The sequence below is a fragment of the Kogia breviceps genome, chromosome X (assembly GCF_026419965.1).
Source record: "Kogia breviceps isolate mKogBre1 chromosome X, mKogBre1 haplotype 1, whole genome shotgun sequence".
NCBI lineage: Eukaryota > Metazoa > Chordata > Mammalia > Artiodactyla > Physeteridae > Kogia > Kogia breviceps.
The window spans coordinates 64,582,366-64,604,180 of record NC_081330.1 but is presented as its reverse complement, the minus strand read 5'-3'; the positions used below and the strand labels follow the sequence as shown (position 1 = coordinate 64,604,180).

Sequence of the window (21,815 nt, the reverse complement as noted above, 5' to 3'; positions counted from 1 at the left end):
AATGGAAGCTTATGGCAACAGATATTAATTTGGCTACAGAGTTAATACAATCCTCCTGAGTTGTATAAGTTGTAAATTACAGGCCTACTACGTAAATTACAGGACATTGTTATATGTCAAGTGTACTAAAGATAAAAGAGGTAAAAAAGGTTTAGAGTCTTACAGCATCATGCCCTTGACTCAGTTTAGAAATACAGGGCTTCCCTGGTGGCACAGTGGTTGAGAATCCGCCTGCTGATGCAGGGGACACGGGTTCGTGCCCTGGTCCGGGAAGATCCCACATGCCGCGGAGCGGCTGGGCCCGTGAGCCATGGCCGCTAAGCCTGTGCGTCCGGAGCCTGTGCTCCGCAATGGGAGAGGCCACAACAGTGAGAGGCCCGCATACCACTAAAAAAAAAAACCACAAGCATGTACATTTGTTCCTGGGTATAATGTTAAGTCTCAAACTAAAATGAACAAGGCATCTTGCTGCCATTTCCATGGATAATTTTATGAAAATTGTTTAGAATGTGATAAGACAATTTCTGAAACTTTTACCATGATGGGTAATAACTGTAATACTAGTTCTTCCAAGTATTCATTTCAAACAGACATGAAAGAGATTTTTAAAATTATTTCTGTACTGACAAACTCTCAAAGCAGAGTTGTACTTGTATGAAATTATGTTTTCAAGTTTTAATGTGACCCCTACAAAGTTTCCAAAACAACTACTAATTTTTAAAGGGATGAAGAAATAACAACACATAGTGATTATAGTGCAAGATCTCAAACAATACTACAAATATTAATTACATATGCCCCAGGATTTCTTTGAGTGGCATTAGGTATTAATACTGTTTTGAAAGAAAAAGACTCACAGACACAGAAAACTTATGGTTACCAAAGGGGATGGTGGGGGAGGGGGGGAGGGAAGAAAAATCAGGAGTTTGGGATTAACATATACACACTACTATTTATAAAACAAAAACAACAAAGACCTACTGTATAGCACAGGGAACTATATTCAATATCTTGTAATAACCTATAATGGAAAAGAATCTGAAAAAGAATAGATATACATATATATGTTACTGAATCACTGTGCTGTACACCTGAAACTAATACAACATTGAAAATTAACTATACTTCAATTTTTAAAAGTTAAAAAAAAAGAATAAGACAGGGACTTAATATGAAAATTACTGTTTTGAATTTAGTTCAATTTTTTTCCTCTGATTTAATTTGACACAATGCAAAACCAACTTGATTAGTCAGGCATACAGCTAATGAGGTGGCATGACTGGAGCTTAGACCTGTAATAATGTAAATATAAGCATTGTTGCTCTTACCCTATAGGAATTTGGAAATTCATTCCTGGTAAATTTAAGTACACATATATTTAAAGTATTAAAGCTGTTAGTCTGGAGAATGTAATCTGGGAATTAACTCCCAAATTCCATTCCCATGCTCCCTCTCCTCCATTTCATTAAATTACTAAATAACATTACTGATTAACTGCACAAAAGATGGGAACATTTGAATAAATAATCCAATATAGTAGAGAGTACAGATAAGGTCAGAATTTTATTGGTTTTGGCCAAAAGACAATTGTAAAACTTTCATTGGAAAGAAGTGGCACAGTGTGATCTTTAGTGAGTTACTAAAATCATAATAGGAAAAGCTAAAGGCAGTTTCTAAGTACAAAAATTGGAAACATTCCAGGTTAAGTATATAAAGTGAATCATTAGGCAATATATTATTACCAAATTATGCACCTATCCAGAGGGCTGCTTACGGATTCCCACACTGGTCTAGATCTGCACTGTCCATTGGCTATATGCAGTTACTGAATGTCAAATTACTTAAAGTTCCATAAAATTAAAAACTTAGACCTCAGATACAATAGCCACATGTGACTAGTGGCTACTGTTTTGGATATCACAGGATAGAACATTTCCATTAACACTGAAAGTTCTATTGGGTAGCACTATACTATGTAAAATACCAGTTAAAGTGAGTGCCAAGAAATAACTGGTACAATTCCAACTATACTGAATAAAATTTTAAACGTGGGACATATCTGTTTATGATAAAAATTCTACAGAAAGTAGGAATAGGGACTTCCCTGGTGGTCCAGTGGTTAAGAATCCACCTTCCAATGCAGGGGATGCAGGTTCAATCCGTGGTCGGGGAACTAAGATCCCACATGCTGTGGGGCAACTAAGTCCATGTGCTGCAACTACTGAGCCCATGCACCACAATTACAGACCGCACACGCTTTGGAGCCCATGCACCACAACTAGTGAGCCCCCGAGCTCTAGAGCCTGCACACCACAACTAGAGAGAGCCTGCACAATGCAACAAAAGATCCCGTGTGCCACAAATAAGACCCGATACAACCAAAAATAAAATAAGTTTTTTTAAAAAAAGGAAGTAGGAATAGAAGGGAACATGATAAAGAGCATCTACAATCATTACTTAATGGTGAAAGATTGCCTGCTTTCCCTCTAAGATCAGGAAAAAGGCAAGAACATCCAGTCTTACTACTTCACCATTGTACCTGAGGTACTAGCAGTTCAAGGCCAAAAAAACAAAAAGCACTATAAGGCTTAAAAGATTACAAAGCATAAAGTGAACCTGTCTTTATTTGTGGACATGATCATCCGTGTAGAGAATCCCAAAGAATCTCAAAAAAGAAAAAAAGGTTATTAGATCTAGTTAGTGAATGTTAGATTAGCAATATACAAAAAAAAACACTGTTTGTGTTTACTAACAACAACTGGAAACTGAAATTTAAAAATATACAATTTAAAATAGCATCAGAAACCCTTAGGGAAAAATTTCACAAAACATGGCTGTGAGAAATTTTAAAAGACCTAAATAAAAGGAGAATTATACTATGTTCCTGGAATGAAAGGCTCAATGTTAACATATTAATTTTCCCCAAATTGATCTACAGATTCAAACTAATCCCAAACAAAATCTCAGTTGCTCGTTTTTATAGAAATTGAGAAGCTAATTCTAAAATTATACATTGCTAGTAGGAATACAAAATGGGATAGCTACTTTTGAAATAATTTGATAGTGTCTTAAAGTTAAACCTGCACTTACCATATGATCCAACAATCCACTACCTAGCTATTTACCCAGAGAAATGAAAACAGATGTTCATGCAACAACTTGTACAAGAATATTTATAGGCCTTTATTTATAATAGCCAAAATCTGGAACAACCCAAAGGTCCACCAATAGATGAATGGACAAACAGAATCCAGTGTATCTATACAACAGAATACAACTTGGTGAAATGATATGCATGAATCAAAAAAGAATTAGGTCTAAGTGAAATCAAACAGACACAAAAGGCTACATACTATATAATTTCATTTAGATGACATTCTAAATAAGGCAAAAGTACAGTGATAGATTAGTGGTTTCCAGGGATTGAGGAATAGGGGATTGACTGCAATGGGGCATGAAAGAAATTTAAGGGGTGATAAAAATGTTCCATATTTTTATTGTGTTGGTGGTGGTTATACAAATGTATTCATTTGTCAAAACTCATTGAACTGCACACTTAAAAAGGCAGAACTTGGGAATTCCCTGGTGGTCCAGTGGTTAGGACTCAGGGCTTTCACTGCCAGGACAGGTTCGATCCCTGTTGGGGGAACTAAGATCCCACAAGTCACGTGGCATGGCCAAAAAAAATGGGGGGGAGAACCTTTTTATGTAAATCATACATACACCATAATATATTTGACTTAAAAAATAAAAGTCATGTGGCTAATCCTTTATCTTTTGAGTTCTATATGTAGATCTGTTATAAAAGGAAGTATTGGTAACATCTGACCATGAAATGTTTTTTTGTTTTCCTTTGGCCGTCCCACACAGCTTGTGGGATTTTAGTTCCCCAACCAGGGATTGAACCTGGGCTCTCAGCAGTGAGAATGTGGAGTCCTAACCACTGGACCGCCAGGGAATTCCCCATGAAATGGTTTAGAAATAGACTGGAAGGCAAGCAGTGTAACGTATGCCAGTCACATACTTCTCTGGGCTTTGGATTTTTCTGCTCTAAACAGGGGTTTGCAACCCAGTTTCCCAAATCTTTTCCCAGGAATCTTTCAGAATGTTACAGGTGTTCTGGGAAAAGGATTTCCACTGTCAAATTACTTAGATAATGCTCCCCTTATGGTGATTCACAATGCATTTCAGCATATGAAAGGATCTGAGCAGTCCTACATGCATTCATTTGTTTCTGTATTTTTTAAAACTCAGTGTTTCCCACATTTACTTGACCAAGGAGCCCTTTTACCAAGAAATAGTGTTGCTAAAATTTCTTTCTAGTGCTAAGATTCTTTGATAAAACCTTCAAGACTTACCTTCATGATTAAGTTTTATTTATACAGGGAAACTATAAAACTGATTTTAAAGTAGCTATGGAAAGCTGTACCCCACAATGAGAAAACTGTCTCAAATAACAAATTTTAAAAGATTTTCTACTCATATTGTTTACTTTTGTAGTCAACTCCCCTGAGTTTTTATCAGGTTCTGAATTCTAAATATGTTGAACTTAAGTATCTTGACTAGTATATACTACATGAAAATACATCATGATTGAGTTATCTCTATTTCAATAGCTCCTCCCCAAATAACATGGCAGATTTAAGAATGTGAAAGCATCAGTGACAAGGACACTAAAATTCCTAAGCAATTACCATTATGAATAACAAAATGATTAAGTCAGAATGTAAAGCATTTACTGTACAAAACCAACAGAAGTTTGAATGTATATGCGTAGTAGAAAGAATTTTTTAAAAGAGAAGGAAAGAGGGACTTCCCTGGTAGTCCAGTGGTTAAGACTCCATGCTCCCAATGCAGGGGGCCTGGGTTCGATCCCTAGTCAGGGAACTAGATCCCACATGCCACAACTAAAGATCCCACAAGCGGCAATGATGATCCCACGTGCCACAACTAAGACTGGGTGCAGCCAAATAAATAAATATTTTTTAAAAAAGAGAGAAAGAGAAGGAAAGAAAGAATAAAGAAATATTGAAAACCTAATACTCTACAGGCTGCTCTTCAGTGCTTCACACGTGAGCACTGACGGAAGTATAAAGCGTATAAACAATGTTGATAGTACGACTAAGACTATTATATCTTTTGAACATAAATAAATGCATGAAAAATAAAAGCTATCTCAATTCAATTCAATAAATTAATTATGAATAAAGCTTAAGGGAAAAGTGAACACCAGAAAATTCTGGATGGTAAACTGCCCCTGAAAATGAAAAAAAAAAAAGTTAAAAACACCATGTCCAATTAGACCCAACCCAGTAGTCTACTTTTTCCAGTAATATCCAGGCTATGGAAGAGTAGTGTTAGCAATATATATCAAAGAATCCAATTTATCTTAATAATACTTATGAATCTTTATCAATGACTTCATCTAAATATTTTTAAAAATTATTTCTAACCTAAATTTATTTAACCTCTTTGGGTAAATAAGTTCTACAAGCTAATTATATAAAATAGTATTCCTTAAAAAAGTAATCTTATTTTTCAATTTGAATTTAAGGCATATTCTCTAGGCACTAGGCATTATATAAAATAATGTAATTTTTCAGAAGAGTGAGAAAATAGGAAAAGAGTGGCAGTTACTCATCTAGCTGCTTGGTTTTATACATTCTTTGCAAGAATTAACTTTAGTATAAATGGTTTTATTAGTTAGATCTCCTCGGGAACCACTACTATTATTTCTTCATAATGGTCTGGCCAGAGATGACCCAGGAATAATATGAACAGGACATGTGAATTTGAGTAAACTACAAGTGGGAAGGGTGATATTTTTTTAATAAAGACATAAAATTTATTACATTATTATAAGTTTGGCAAGCAGCTATAAGCAGAATGTACTTTTGCTTCCTTCTGAAATCTATCTTTACATAGTTCCCTGTAAAATCTTTGAGCTCAGCACAGAAATATGTAAATAGACATCCATATGGTAAAAAACACCTGAAATATATAAAAAAGGAAATGCTTCTGCTAAGAGGAAAGAAAGAGAGAAAGGGAGAAAGGGAGAAAGGGAGAGAGAAGGAGAGAAAGAGAGAAAGAGAGAAGGCGAGGAGGTGAGGAGAGGAGAGAAGGAGAGAAAGGGAGAAAGGAAGAAAGGAAGGAAGGAAGAAAGAAAGAAAGAGAAAGAAAGGAAGGAAGGAAAAAAGAAAGAAGGGAGGGAAGATGGGAGAGGGAGGGGAAGGGAAAGGGAGAGAAGGAGGAGGGGAGGGGGAGGGGGAGGAGGGGAAGGGGAGGAGGAGAGGAGGGGAGGGGAAGGGAAAGAAAGAAAATGAATTTTTAGAAAAGGTTACCTTTTACAAAACCATTATTATATTTGCTTTACATAAAAATGCTTTAAAAAATCTGGACCAACCATGAAACTCTTCAAGAATGTAAGCAGTTTGTTTATACTTCAAATTTAATTCTGGTACGTATTTTTGGCTGTATAATGAGTTCAGGAAGGAACAAATTAAGAATATGTTTATAACTCACATGGACATTACTCACCCACATTTGGAGGTTTCACATAATTTACAGGTAGTTCTGGAGGTCTGCCTCTATGTAGAGCTGCAAAAGCAGAGCCATTCCATAGTGTACTCTTACAGTCTGTACAAAAAGATTCAAAAGTTAGTCAAGGCATAGAACAGTTTGTTTTTAACTGTACCCCAGAGGCAAATATCTGTTTTCAATTTTATTTATTGAAATACATTTTTAACTATTAAAACCACAATAAGAAATAACATGCATATGTTTAAAAGTGTTATAATCTATACTATAATAGGTAAACACCAATGCCTTACTATTATCATCAGGATATTTTATTTCCATGCTGATATAGAACCAAAGCTTTTATTATACATATATTTGAATCTTATGTAAATATGTCATGGATTAATAAGGTTTTAAGTTTACATTGGTCCCCTTCTTGATCTTTAGGCTTACACACATCTGCTCATATAAAACTGTATAAGCAAGGAAATGAATACAGCACAAGTATGCCAGGTAAAATTCAGAAACATTTATACTTCGCGTAGGCTCATGTTATGGAGCGCCTGCCAGCTGTGCTATAACAGGTATCACTACATATCAGATGATAATTAAGTAAAAATAGTTGTGTTTTTTATCTTTAATGTTTATGTCAAAAAATTCAAGCAAATATGAAATATTCCTAATAATTCAACTTTGAAACAAAAATATTCTACTATTCTCTTGAAAGGTTTCAAATTAACTGAATTGAAGAATTTCCTTAAATTATAAAATGAGATATTTAAAAACTGACATCATTTACAAAACTATTTATATTTGTAAATTAGGATTTTTTAAAACATTATGCTAAAAAAAACAAAACATAGAAATAAATTGGTTGCTAGACCTGAAGTATTTAATTCACTAAGGCATCCTAAACGCCTAATTTCACATTTTTATGTTCGGAAAATTCTATCTATATAATTTACATATGGGGGTTCCGTGTAAAACTTTGGGAGAAATCTGTAAAAGACTGAAAAATAATGGAGTAGAGAAACTGTTACTGAACACTGATGGATTGATTTTTTTTAATATTTTTAATTATAAACAGTTATATATCATAATTTTCATTTACCTGTTATGAAATACCCAATGTGATTAGGATGATATCAAGACTCAAAGATTAAGAACATCAAAATGTAATGAAAGGGCTTCCCTCGTGGCGCAATGGTTGAAAGTCCGCCTGCCGATGCAGGGGACACGGGTTCGTGCCCCGGTATAGGAAGATCCCACATGCCGCGGAGCGGCTAGGCCCGTGAGCCATGGCCGCTGAGCCTGCGCGACCGGAGCCTGTGCTCCACAACGGGAGAGGCCACAACAGTGAGAGGCCCGCGTACCACAAAAAAAAAATGTAATGAAAGAATATTTTATGTATTTATACTGTACTAATCAGAGCAGCGATCTTTTGAGATTTCAATTCCACAGGATTACAAAGAGATTTTATAGTCTTTACCTCTATAGTATTCACTGTTTTACAGAAAAGGGCTCCATTTAGGCCTCTAAAAATTTACTTGTACACTAGGAAAATAAAAACAAGATTGGCAAGGTAAGAAAAACTAAAAGAAAATTAGTATTTAGAAAAGCATGGGAACATTTAATTAACAGAAAAATACACTACTCTCAACTCCTTCCTCTAAAAACTGTAAAAATCTTACCTTTGGCATCCCGTAACAGAGACTGCCGACCAACACCTAGTAATGTCTGTACCCCAGGAACACTCTGAGGGATCTCCTTATCTAGTAAGGGACCAATCCGCTCACAAATTTTAAGGAGGTAGTCTGGAGGAATGTGTGCATTGGCTGCCACCTAAAAAGCATAAGTAAAATACAGGAAAACAAATTTGGTTTAAAAACATTAATCTAGTCCATTACCAAAGTGTTCCATCATGGAAAAAAGTACAATTTTAAAACACACAAGGAAAATAACATTTTAAATATTTAATACTTCAACCAAATTTAAGAAACAGCTACAAAAATTAAGCATCATTTAAACAAATGATAACATGTAAATGACATGGCAGTTTAACTTACTTTTTCGTGCCTTGATTAAATCATTTGCTTAGCTGTTAATCTAATGCAATAAGCATTACAAAACAGCAAAAAGGAGCATGCCTAAAAATCAAAGAAGTACAAAGATGATGGGTAAACTCTACTAGTACTTGATCAGCAGTGATCAAGAATCAGAGAATCTAGATTCTATATAAATGATAAGAATGCAAACAAGAGGTATTACTTGCACCAAACTCTCACTTAAGTCACTTTGGGATTAACAGGACACATTTGCTTAATTAAAGCAGAACTCTTTCTCCTAAAAAAGCTAATTGGTTTTCAAAAGAGTATCAAATTAATGATTATTTAAAATACCACGTTCTAAACAAGCTATGTACTCAAAATTCATTGCAACATTAACTCACTTTTTTCCTCCAAGTGCTTTATTTATTTAACATTAACTCATTTTTAAAACAAAAGTAAATTTCTGAAGATGACTAACAAATGTAGATAGGGATGAGACAATAAAACAACAAAACTGGTTTTCATTTTTTATCTAAGCTAATGTTAAAGTTACTGATGTGTTTCATAAATACCTAATTATTAAACAGTAAAGAGTAAACTAGAATATTAAAAATCCTTAGATAAAAAGAACATCTACATTCTCATCTGGACAAAAGGCCCTAAAATCTACTTACAGTTACAATGCCAATTTTTATAAGTGCTACAGAGAGAGAAATATATATATATATATATATATATATATATATATATATACCTACCATCACATAGGACACATATCAATATATTACCGCCAAGTCAAAAACAATATAACACATAGGAATAATTTTGTAAATCATCCCTAATGATCACCAGAAGAGATTATGTGTGTTCTTGATAAATACTGGTTCAATGAGTCAATGAATGAATAAAAACCAAAGTCTATCTATAAACAATATCATATGAACTCACAGAGGAAAACTCTTTCTCCTATCAGGGTGCCTGTTTTGTTTTCTCAGGAAACACAGGTCAAAGAAGTACAATCCAACATGTACATAGGAATCTGGGAATAAATGATTCTATTGTGATTTTAAAAAATTATTTTCTGCCAATTATCTTTCATAAGTCCCTGCAAAAATGAATTTTAATCTACCAAAATCACTGGGGCCTGGCAACTGTCATGATGGTCAGGAAGAATGGCAACTTATGGGACTTCCCTGGCACAGTGATTAAGACTCAATGCTTCCACTGCAGAGGGAACAGGTTCGACCTCTGGTCAGGGAACTAAGATTAAAAAAAAAAAAGAAGAAGAATGGCAACTTAACCTGATTATTTGCATCTACAAGGTTTAGCTTCTGGATTGGGACAAAGGATCAAGCAAATTCTTTCAGATATTTCACACATGTCTAGTTTTGTTTTCCAAGCAATTAACTACATAGAACTAAAATATACAGGTAATATTAAAGTCAAAGTCCACTATGATTCAATCTAAAAACTTCTTTTTTGTTACCTAGAGATACTGATGTCCTAAAATCCTAGTTTGTAATTCATTCTCTCCACAATAGGGCATTCCTAAATAGGCCTACATGCAAATATAGTTAGTACTCCTAAAAACATATATCTCAAAGAAAAAAGCCTTAACATACTGCATATTAACATCTGTAAGTTTGTGCTTTTTTTCCCCCAACACTGTCTTGTATAAACTGGGCTTCTGATATCAGTCATTACTTTTTCACCTAGTAAATGTTATAAGGCTTTACACACAATGGTAGTTAATGTCTTTAGTGGCATTTTCTTTTTTATCAATTTTCTTTTCCTCATTTCATTACCATCTCAAGAGTTATTCACTTGTTACACAAATCTAACTACCCTAAAACTTGCAATATATATATAGTAACATATAATCCAGAAAATGGGAGTTCTCTGATATGAACTTTTAGTATTACCCTCTTAAAGAAACCTGTCAGAATTACATCTTAAACTGAAATCTTACACCCCCTGGCTACTTCATTTTATAAAAACAATGATGTTTGATTTTCAGATAGTTATATAAATTTTTTATCAATTCCTCAGTAATCATTTAAAAACACAGAACCATTAATTAAGCAACTAAAACAAGGCTCATCTACTCTCAAATTCTCCCCCTTGAAAATTTGTATTATAAACTATTAAAGTTTACAAGTTTGCTTTTCACCCTATGCAATAGAAAATTGCTCAATTTCTAGGCAGTCCCATTCAAAAATCCATTCCTCTAAAATCAATAAAAATTTGATTGTATAACAGCACTAGAGAAACAGAGATTCTATCAACACAATGGCAATAACAATACTTTTGAGTTTGAACGTGCTCTTTTCCTTTAAACAATATTTACAGGCTTCCAGACTATATTGGCACAGTTCTGGCAATGATAGTTTCTTCTAAATCAAACCTCAGGACTTATAAGTGGTATTAAACATTTATTTCAGTCCATTTGCTTTGCCTAAAGCTGGAATTCCTTTTTTTAATTTTTTTTAAAAAATAGGTATTTATTTATTTATTTGGCTGTGCCTGGTCTTAGTTGTGGCATGCAGGATTTTTAGTTGTGGCATTCGAACTCTTAGTTGGGGCATGTGGGATCTAACTCCCTGACCAGGGATCAAACCGGGCCCCTTGCATTGGGAGCGCAGAGTCTTAGCCACTGGACCACCAGGGAAGTCCCCAAAGATGGAATTTCTTAAAGGTGATATTTTTAGGCATAAGAACTCTTATCCACCCTCAGTAATTACATTTCTAAGTTTTTTTTAAATTCTATATTAGAATTACATGGTTATATGTGAATATAATATATAATAAAATGTAATATTAAAACTATGTATTAAAATATTCTATGAAATTTGTGGCTTATTAAAAGCCACTCTTTTTGATTAAAACTCAAAATATTCTAATTTCAGTTATATAACCAAATTTCTTTCTGGAATATAATGGCCAAGATGTAACACAACAGGCACTTTGAGATCTGAAGAAGAAAGGCATTCTTTAAAAACAAAGTTCAAGAGCATAATACAAACTTTTGTATTATTCTGTAAAATAGCTCCAAGGAGTTAAATTATAGAATCTTTGAACTGGAAGGATCCTTATATACAATCAATTTAATTCCACATCTTACAGTAGGAAAAACAGATCCAGAGAAGTGAAGTCCAATGGTCACAATGAATGGACAGGAATCTGGGTCTCTGTGCCCACTGTTATTTCTATTTCTGTCCCATTAAGACAGCTGAAAAATCATGAAAGTAACACAAAGACTGCAAAAACTTAAAACTATAAATTTGATAAACTGAAAGAAACTAAACTAAGTCTAGATTATAAACCTTCTTGATAGGAACACTGGCTGACCTAAAGAATAAATCTAACAACTGAAATTACCACACTTGAGAATCGTTATGACAACTGAGAAGACCAGAGGGCTCACTGAGATGATCCTACTACTCATAATTAGTTAAAAGGAATCCAGCTGGGCACTGAATAAAATAAAAAAGGTACCTAATCTCAGGGGGCCAGACCTGCACCAAGAGCTACATTTGAAATACTAATTTTCAGATAGTCATGATAGCATTCTTACTTTGGCTTTTCAAAATAATAAAATCAGACAAGTAACTAAAAAACAAAGAAAATAGAATTGTGTGTTTTGTTTTCTAACTAAAATCACTACACAGGTAAAATGAAGAATGAAACTGAGACCATATGCTGAAGAAGTAAAATGTAACATTTTATCTGAGATTTGAAATGTTTTTTGGGGGGAGGATAGAAAATGCACATCCATAACATTAGTCACATGACTTTTTGATATTTAGGGACAGGAAACAAAACAGATTTTGAAAAATACAGCAAGGCTTTAAATATATCAATATAAGTATAGTAGAGATAAGCATGGTACTTTGAAGTCTAAGAGCCTGGATTACTCAGGCTCTAAAATTTACTAGCTGTTACTCCTTCTGGCAGTATGATACAGTAGAAAAGACTTAGATTTGAATTTTTCCAGCATCCCCAGGATCCTACTTATATGACCTGCAAAGTTATTCAGTCTCTCTGAGCCTGAGCTTTCTCATCTGCAAAACAGGGAGTAAAGATAACCACCTCATATTATTTGTAAAACAAAAACAAAATCATTCACTCATGCATTCATTCATTCAGACATTTGAAGTAGAGGGATATAATGGAAAGATTAAACTGCTGCCCTAAGAAAATCCATAATCCCAGTGGGGGAAACAAACTAGTAGCTAGAAACAAATCAAATCTACAAGCGCCCAGAGGTTTAGTACAGAGAGCTAAGGAAGCAAAGTACAGTACCTAATTTAGCCTGGGGGAAGGGGTTCTTGTCCAATTTCACACCTGAATTCTAAGTGAAAATTAATAAGGCAGACAAAAGGAAGGGAAGGCATTCCAGGCAAAGAGAAAGGCACCCCCATCCAGTAAACACACTTTGCACAGTGACTAGTACATATATCTCCTCAATGTTTAAGATGCTTCTCCACCACATTAAGTTAAAAAAAATAAAAATAAAAAACTCTATCCAGAGTGTCTGATTTTGAAGGAAAAAAATGCCCATACTTGTACAAAAATGATGAAAGAAAACATAAAAAATTAATAGTTTATTTTCTGCTTGATACTGTTCAGTAAAATATAAATGTCTGCAATAATCCAATATTATCTTTATAATTTAAAATTTGAGTTTTAATGTTTGCTGAATTTGAAGGAGGAGAAACGAAAAACTGGGAAGCAAAGGAAAGAAAACAGGCCTTTCCATTGTAGTAATACCACTGGTTAACAGGGTGGGCTACAAAGTGTTAAGACTTCCTATCATTTTCTTTTGAAAATATTAATCATTGTTCATAGCATTTCTTTTTATTTTTATTAGTTTTAAGATTTCCTCAGCAATGAGACAGGCAGAGCAATCCACCTAGGGCTCAAGTATTCTCTGGTTTATACTGCCTCAAGAAAGCACTAAAAGTACTACAACCCTGAGGTCAGATGATACCAAGACAAGAACAAGGGACCCACCCACAGTCTAGAAGTTTCTCAGTAGAGAAAGGTCCAATAAAAAGAACTCCATACTAGCTAGCAGATTAGTAAGCCTAAAAAATATATATCATGAAAACACTTCTAAAGGCTTCCCTGGTGGTGCAGTGGTTGAGAATCTGCCTGCCAATGCAGGGGACACAGGTTCGAGCCCTGGTCTGGGAAGATCCCACATGCTGCAGAGCAACTAGTCCCATGAGCCACAACTACTGAGCCTGCCCGTCTGGAGCATGGTCTCCACAACAAGAGAGGCTGCGATAGTGAGAGGCCCACGCACAGTGATGAAGAGTGGCCCCCTGCTTGCCGCAACTAGAGAAAGCCCTCGCACAGAAACGGAGACCCAACACAGCCAAAAAAATTAATTAATTAATTATTTTTTTAAAAAAAGCTACAAACATCTGTGACTTATTAAAAAAAAGAAAAAAAGAAAACACTTCTAAAAAAGTTAAGAAAATTGAACAAGTAATAACTAAGAACCAGCTAATTATAAAGCACCACGGTAGATACTAAAAGGCATAAGAAAATATCTTCAACAAAGTAATTTAAAATACAAGAAATAAATTGTCAATAATGTATAGAAAATAAGTTTAGGATAAGAAGAGATCAGTCAGAAGGGTTGAGGATCCCTGCAACAAGACATGGGAAAAACATACCTCCCACTTCTTAGAAATGAGTTAATACTATACCAGTATCATATTGAATTACTTTTCTGTAATTCATAAAAATGCAAATAACACTAAATATCTTTTCACCTAGTGATCATTCCTTGCTTAACACAGATGCACTTTAAAGACACTCATTTGGGGCTCAATTTTGACACTTTTTAAATGCTTTTTTAATGGTACTATTTTATATGCCCCTTACCTTATAAAAAATATTAGGAAAATTGGTTGGTGATAATTAGCCAATTAGCAAAGAAAACATAAATTCTGGGGTCATAGTTCTTCAGACTTTAATGCTAACCATTCAAACTCTCTGTCCTATATTTAAAATGTAGTCAAATGTAGTAACCAACTCATTTGCACTCACTTTCATTCTTTCATATTTAACTCATTTGGTCCACACAACAACCTTGCAAAACAGGTAGGGGTTTTTATTTTATAAATGAGGAAACTGAATATCTGAGAGGTTAAGTAACTTGCCCGGGGTGGCTCAGTGAGTAATGACTATCTCCTGGACTAAATCTTATGGCCTTATCTACTACCCACAAAAATCCTATTTGAGAAATGTCAAACAAAGGTATCTCTAAAATATGACACAAACACTAAGTTGACTTTAAATTACTATTTTGCTCTCTACAAAAAAAAATTATTAATCAGTCAATAACCAACATCAGTAAAACTTCAAGAAAAACACATAAACTAAACTAATATTCAAATGTCATAAAGGTGCTTTCTGGACAAAATTTTATAAGAAACATTCACGCAATCCAAATTCTTACTCTTTAACAGCAGCTCTCTTCATTTCTTTAATACCATCTTATTTGTACTGAGATACCAATTTTCCTAGGACTGATGCTAAATCTCCAAAAGGATTTTAATCGCTGAAAGTATGTTTCTAGAGCCCAAGTGTGGAAAAAAAAAAGCCAGTGATCAATCCAGATGAATAGGTAAAACAAACATGTTATAGAAAGCAAGAGCGTACACGTGGCTCAAGACAATCAGTAGTGAGGAATACCAGTTTACAGACATTGACTGCTGCCTGCCATAATACCTATCAGTTAGCATTATATCCACACGGGAGTCAAGCAGCACATGCTTTTTGGTTTCCCATGATACATTCCGTGCCTCCTAACTATGGCTGTGTGTCCACATAACAGTTAATAAATCACACATGCTTAAATTGCTTCCACACTTAGAGATGCAATAACCATGCTACCAGCACTCAAAGATCATTCTACAGTTCTAATAGACAATTTAAGCTATTACTAGTAAGTAGAGAACAGAGCTGGGTAAGGAAAGAAAAAAATGCAGGTATGTCTGGAATTCAAATACACTATTTTAAAGCAGTTGGTGAGGATCAAATGAGATAATGTGAAAACATTTTTAAACTCAAATATGTTAAATGCAGATGTAAATTCTTATAATGACATATATCACCATAGATGTACTATTTCTAAAGACAGCAGTGAACATACGATCTTGATCAAAGTTTTTTAAATAGCAGAAAACTGCTTCAAGTCTTTTGAATATAAAACGAAGGTAATAAAATCTATGTCACTCCAAATGTAAGCACTAATTGGTGTTTTCAATTCTACAGATGAAAAATGCTGAATAAATGTAAAAATATAGACCACACCTAAAGATAATTATGTCTTTGGTTCAGTCTTATGATAGAAGTACCCATATAGTGATTCAAAAATCTTAAAGCATGCCTTTAAAAAATGTTTCCAACTCACCATTCCAATATGTAAAATTTGTATATTAACAAAAACTGTTCATTTGTTTACACACACACACACACACACACACACACACACACACACATGCCCCTCACTGCTCTGTTTATCATCCCCAATAAAGCTCCAAGGAGGAAGCAATAAAATAGTCAACAATTCAACAGGGTCACCACAAATGAAAGGACATCTGTATTTACTTATATTATCTACCTTAAGATGTAAGAAGCAAATCTAATATATTATGCTGTAAATAACAGTCAAGCAGAAATAAAGAAAAATACTCAAATCAAACTTCAAAAACAATCACCCTGACTTCAAATCTCTCCCTGTATTATTAAAAAATTCTGAAAATTAATTTAGAATTTTTTTGAATGTCATAATCAAAAACGTTACAGTTCAACATAAACTGAAAAACATTTCATGTTCAGACTCATTTTTTTAAAGGCACTTCAGATCTTGACATGTCAATACTTGGCTGCAAGCAACTTTAACAAGAAAGCACCTTCCTGTGTGTTCCAAATTATAAGTAAAACAATAAATCAGATTTAAGAAAGAAAAAATATGGATTTTGAGGCTATGCAATAGTAACAGTAGTAATGAAGTGTTGAAGAAATATAACTTATTATCTTAATAGTCTTCAGGATAAATCAAGTTAAGCAGTATAGACAATTCAAATCAAAATATACATATGGACAGAAAGGCAGGATTTTTGTTTCAAGTATGTAGTATACATGACTATGCAACTTCAATTCAGTATTTTGATATCCTTGTTTATAGTCCTTCACCTCTTCATTATGCATTTGTCTTCTTTCCTTTTTATATCCCAGTACATCTTCCGTTTGAAGTGCTGCTATAAAATTATACTAATTAATACTTTGCCCTAAATTTAAATCCAAAACATGTAGCTAAATCAAAGATCACACTGTATAAATCCATTGTTCTAATAGCACTTTAAAAAATACTACCCCAGGACTTCCCTGGTGGTCCAGTGATTAGGACTCTGTGCTTCCACTGCAGGGGCACAGGTTCAATCCCTGGTGGGGAACTAAGACCCTGCATGCCCCTTGGTGTGGCCAACACAATAAAACAAAACAAAACAAACCTACTCCAAGAAAAAAATCCATCTCTCCTACAATGAAGCCACTCAAAATCTTAAGTCAGATTTGAAATAATTTTTATCAACAATACGACTGATGAATCTAGCAATCAAACACTGAACACTCAGTTCTCAGCCACTTCTTTTCCTTCTGTTCAATTCTCAGCCCTGCCTCATCTTCTCTTACAAAGAAATCTATAGGTAGAGAACAGACATATGACTAAAAATAAGACCATATTATCAAAATGTAATATCCCTACAAAAATTGGATCCTGGTGTGGAAAAATAAAAACCTATATGTACAATACAAAAAGTAAATTAAAAACAAAAAAGATAACACTAAACCATAGATAACAGTCAAACAATAGAAGAAATTCTGTGCATATAAAAATTAAAAATGTATAAGGAATTATAAAAACAATAAATTAAAAAGATAAAGGTGAAAATCAAGCATATGTAGGGATATACAAATGGATTAATGACAATTAAAAAAATAACTTGTTAAAGTTTAGCCTCACTAATAATGGGGAAAAGAACCAATTAAGTCAATTGAGGACTCTTTTTCACCTATTAAAGCCAACAAAAGATTTTTAAATATTTTAAAAATTCATTCTAAGTATCTAGATGGTTACATTATAAATTAGGACAATCTTCTTGAGAGCAATTTTATAATATATAACAAAAGCTATAAAATGGATGAGTCCCTTGACCTGATAACTCCACTTCAGAAATATAGCCCAGAAAAACAACTGAAAAAAAAAGAAAAAAAAGGAAAAAAGCAGAAAGACTACTTAACTATGCAAAGATATTAGTGAAAAACTGGAAGTAACCCAAATGTTCAACTAGCAATTGAGTTCTAATCACAGCAACTTAAAAACAACCGAATCTTTCCTTGCCATTAAAATAACAATGACTATTCAAATATAAATAAGTATATGTAAAAGTGTTAAGAAAATATAAAGCATAAAGTGGACATTGATTACAATTACATGAAAATATGCCTTTACAATATAAGGAAAGGAAGTCTAGTAAACTGGGCTTTGTTTTTTTGTTTTTCTCTGTGTGAGTGTGAGTGTGTGAGTGTGTGTGTGTGTGTGTGTGTGTGTGTGTGTGGTTAGGAGACTATTTTTAATCATTTTGATGCTCATTTACTTTTTGCCACTGTCAAGCCAATTTTTAAAAAGCTTTTTCCTTTTAAAAAATGTTACTTGCTTAAAATGGTCTACTTAGAAACAAATAAATATAAACAAAAATATTGTCAATACACCTCAGTATAAAACTCTATCTTCAAAACCACATTAGTCATAAAGTATTAAAACATATTGGTAAGCACTGTTGTTTTTGCCCTTTTTTGAAAGAACTTCAGTCCAACAAAAAGTCTGACTACAAATTAAACTGGTAATAAATACATGCAGTTTTTCAAAAATATTTTTTAACCATCAGAGAAATTTTTACCATTAATATTACAGATGGTGGAGTTTACCTTTATCACAATTATTATACCATTTTCTGTGCTTTGCAAAACAAAAAATTTAGTCAGTAGATTTGGTGATAATTAGCATGGCCTCATTCTTGTAATTTAATACAAAGGAAAATATCAAATGAACACCAAAGTAATTTAAATATTGTCCTGTTGAAAGCAAATTTTAAATCATTTAATTTATATTTAGAGTCTACCATACCCCTCCAACTTTCTTTAACTTTGCCTGATTTTCCTCTGTTTGGATCTTACTGGAAGGAAAGATAGCTGAACTTAGATTTTAGTAACATCACCCCTTTCTCCTTTCATTTCCTTCCAGTTGACTGTGCCAGTGGCTAACACACGGGAACATCCTCCCCAAAATAAAAAGGATCACCTTTTTGTGTGTGTCAATGCTGAACAGAAGGTGCATTTACACTATGAATTATATTTGCTGAACAAACAACAGTCAATCCAATGCTTTTGGTCCTTTACTAAAGTATATTCTACTTTAAAATATGACCATTGTTGTTTGCTTGTAAATCCAAAATCGTGTTTCCTCAATTCGCAAAAAGCTCATAATCCACAGTTCTTATTTAGTGAAATTGTTAACTGCATAAATGCGATTTAATAATGATTTAATGAGCTATTTTCTACAATCTGAGATATACAACGATTATGCTTTTATTCCGTAGTCGATTATCTAACCCCCGGCAAATTTTGAAATTAGCTTGATGCTATTATTTTTAATTTTGTCGTTTCTTCCTAGTCCCTGGTCCGTCAACTCCCCTCCTGAACCCCCTCTGCCGTGCGGCCCGCCGCCCCCAGACCAAAAAAAAAAAAAAAAAAAAAAGCCTGGCCTCAGTTCCCGTATTTCAAGCCAGGACCAACCAGAAAGCAGTTTTCTTTCACTAATCCGGAACTCCGGGCTGTTACCAATGCTGTCATTGGCCAGCGTCAGTCCTTGGTACGTGCCCCAAGATAACCCCCTGGTTTCTCTCCCTTTTCCCCCTACAATGGGCCTTTCCCGATGTTTGTAACATATTCATAATCCACAATACGGCATCTCTGATAACCAGTTCACATTCTTCAAAGTTTTCGGGTTGAAACAAACGAGGCCAAGGGGAGGGCAAGGTACCCTTTCTCCGACTCGCCGGGAGTGGGGGGAAGGGACAGTTCTTCGGCTCAGCACTGAGCTCCAGAGCCGCGTAGGTTGAAGGGTCGGGGGCGGGTTGGGGGAACAAGGTGGGGAGGGAGTGGAGAAAGAGTTGGGTTAAGTTGAAATGAAAACTTTACTCACCAGATCCTCGAAGCTTCTTCGGTGCTCTCTCCCCTCCCAGTCTAACCGGCGCGGAATAAGCTGGGGGCCGGCGAAAAGAAAGGGGGGAGGGGGCAACGATAAAGGCCAAGCCTCTGCTCCGCATCAACCCGACCCAGTTTGGGTCCGGGTCCTCGACCCTTTGGCGTCTTTATTTCTGTTGGCCTGATAGCTGTTGTCTCAGAGCTAGACGAGTGTGGGGGCAAGGAGGCCGAGGAGGAGGAAATCCTGAAAAAACACCTCCCACAGGCATAAAGAGGGGGCGAGTTAAGACCCCAGCGATATCCGCCCCTTTTGAGGGAAGAAGCCGGTTCACCACTGTGACAACAGCTATGAGTGCCCAGATCCAAGCCTTCCTCCCGGCCCTAGCCCTCCGCCCCTTACTTGCCCTTCCTCCAGTCTCACCCCAACCGTCCCCACCTCTTCCCGAAGGGGCTGCGTACCTGATGCTCCTCGAGCTCCTGCACTAGCACCTGAGCAAAAGGGAAACACGGATATGAGGGCAGCTCGGGCCATCAACCCATTCCTCCCTCCCCAAACTGAACCCAGCCGCTGACGGCAGGGCTACTCAAGGCCGGCCTTTCCCTCACCCACAGCGGAACCGCACACCCCACTGCCTCGATTTCCCCACTGGGACCATTCCCCAAGACTCCCAGATCTCCTTCCCCTTCTCACCTGAGCGGATTTGTTGCAGGGTCCGGACTGCAAGAATCTAGCGATCAGGTAATACAGCTCTGAGGAAGGGGGTGGGGAGAGGTTGAGAGGGAGGCAAAGAAGAAAAAATAGAAGCTTTTTCAAAAGAAACTGACAGCCGTCGCGCTAAGCCCCCATCCTCTTAGCCCCCGGACACAGCTACCCACCGGCTTCGATCTGGGTAGGTGCCGCCGCCATCCTTTTCCCGAGGGGGTTTGGGGGATTTGCTCCAGAGGGGCTGGCGGGGGCGGGTGGGGATGCTGCCTCTATTGTGGTGAAGCCCCCATGCCCAGGAGTCCCGCCGCTTCCGCCGCACTCCTCGTCCCAGTTTCGGTCTCTCTCGGATTCATCGCATCACGTTTCGACCCATAGATATTCTAGCCCAAGCGCTGAGGAGGCGGAGGAGGAAGGAGAGTGAGAGAGAGAAGAGGAGGGAGGAGCCGAAGTGGCGGAGGGGTGGGCGGGGGCAAAGGGGGTGGAGAGAGGGGAGGGTAAAAACTGTGAGAGGGACCTGCAGCGCTCGTTGTTCACCGCCAGAGGCACTAACGCATCCTCCAGTCCTCAGCTCTCCAATACAGCCGACAGTTACCTAGCTACGGCTCCCGGAAGGAAGGGGAGGTGCTAACTGATGGCAGACGCTCTGGCAGCTACCGTAGAACTCAGTGGTGAAGTTCCCTTCGGCGAGTTCCAGAGTGATTACCCTTCGTGTGAGGGTAATCGGGCACTTTCCTATTGAGGACCTTTCCCTCCGTCGTGGTCGTGAGGAACATGTGAGGAGCCGACTTGTTCAGCTGCTTTCTTCGATTCCCTCCCGGCACCGAGGAGGCTTTGGTTTTTTTGTCTCTCTTCCACCGAAAGGAGGCTAGCCGCTAAAGGATCTCGTAACTGAGAAAGAAAAGGAGCCCCTACTTCGTTGTCACTTGTTTCTGTTTAAAATGATTTTTGTACCAGATGAAAATGCTGTGAACTTAGCAGTCCGGAGGGCAGGGCTCATATTGTTATAGAGAAAGAGCAGCTCTCAAAACGTCCCCTGATTCTGATAAATTTTCAGAATTTGCTGTCAGACATGAAGCATTTTATTTTTTCCCTTTCTGAATGTTTAACACATGCCATATCTGTCCCATTCCTATAGGATAATTTTCAATTGTGTCTTCAAATACTGTCAACCATGGATTTTTATGTATTATTGCATATCTGTATGCAAGGTAGTTTTCTACATGTTTGGGGCAATTTTCGTTATTTAATATATAACC

General features: G+C 36.0%; 1 protein-coding gene across 2 annotated transcripts in view; it reads right to left on the bottom strand.

Annotated features, from left to right (window-relative positions):
• Positions 1-21,009, bottom strand: part of BRWD3 (bromodomain and WD repeat domain containing 3) — a 128,621-nt gene extending 107,612 nt beyond the window's left edge. Inside the window, exons 1-6 of one of the 2 annotated variants that reach the window (XM_059050745.2) lie at positions 20,730-21,009; positions 20,545-20,603; positions 20,313-20,342; positions 19,852-19,911; positions 8,211-8,361; positions 6,538-6,636 (exon numbers count right to left, since the gene is read on the bottom strand). In XM_059050745.2, coding sequence (XP_058906728.1) covers positions 6,538-6,636; positions 8,211-8,361; positions 19,852-19,911; positions 20,313-20,342; positions 20,545-20,603; positions 20,730-20,760 — 430 coding nt within the window. In that variant the 5' untranslated portion in view covers positions 20,761-21,009. The remainder of the gene's footprint in view (positions 1-6,537; positions 6,637-8,210; positions 8,362-19,851; positions 19,912-20,312; positions 20,343-20,544; positions 20,604-20,729) is intronic. The other variant, XM_067023146.1, reaches the window with a different exon arrangement.
• Between the last annotated feature and the right edge of the window lie 806 nt (positions 21,010-21,815).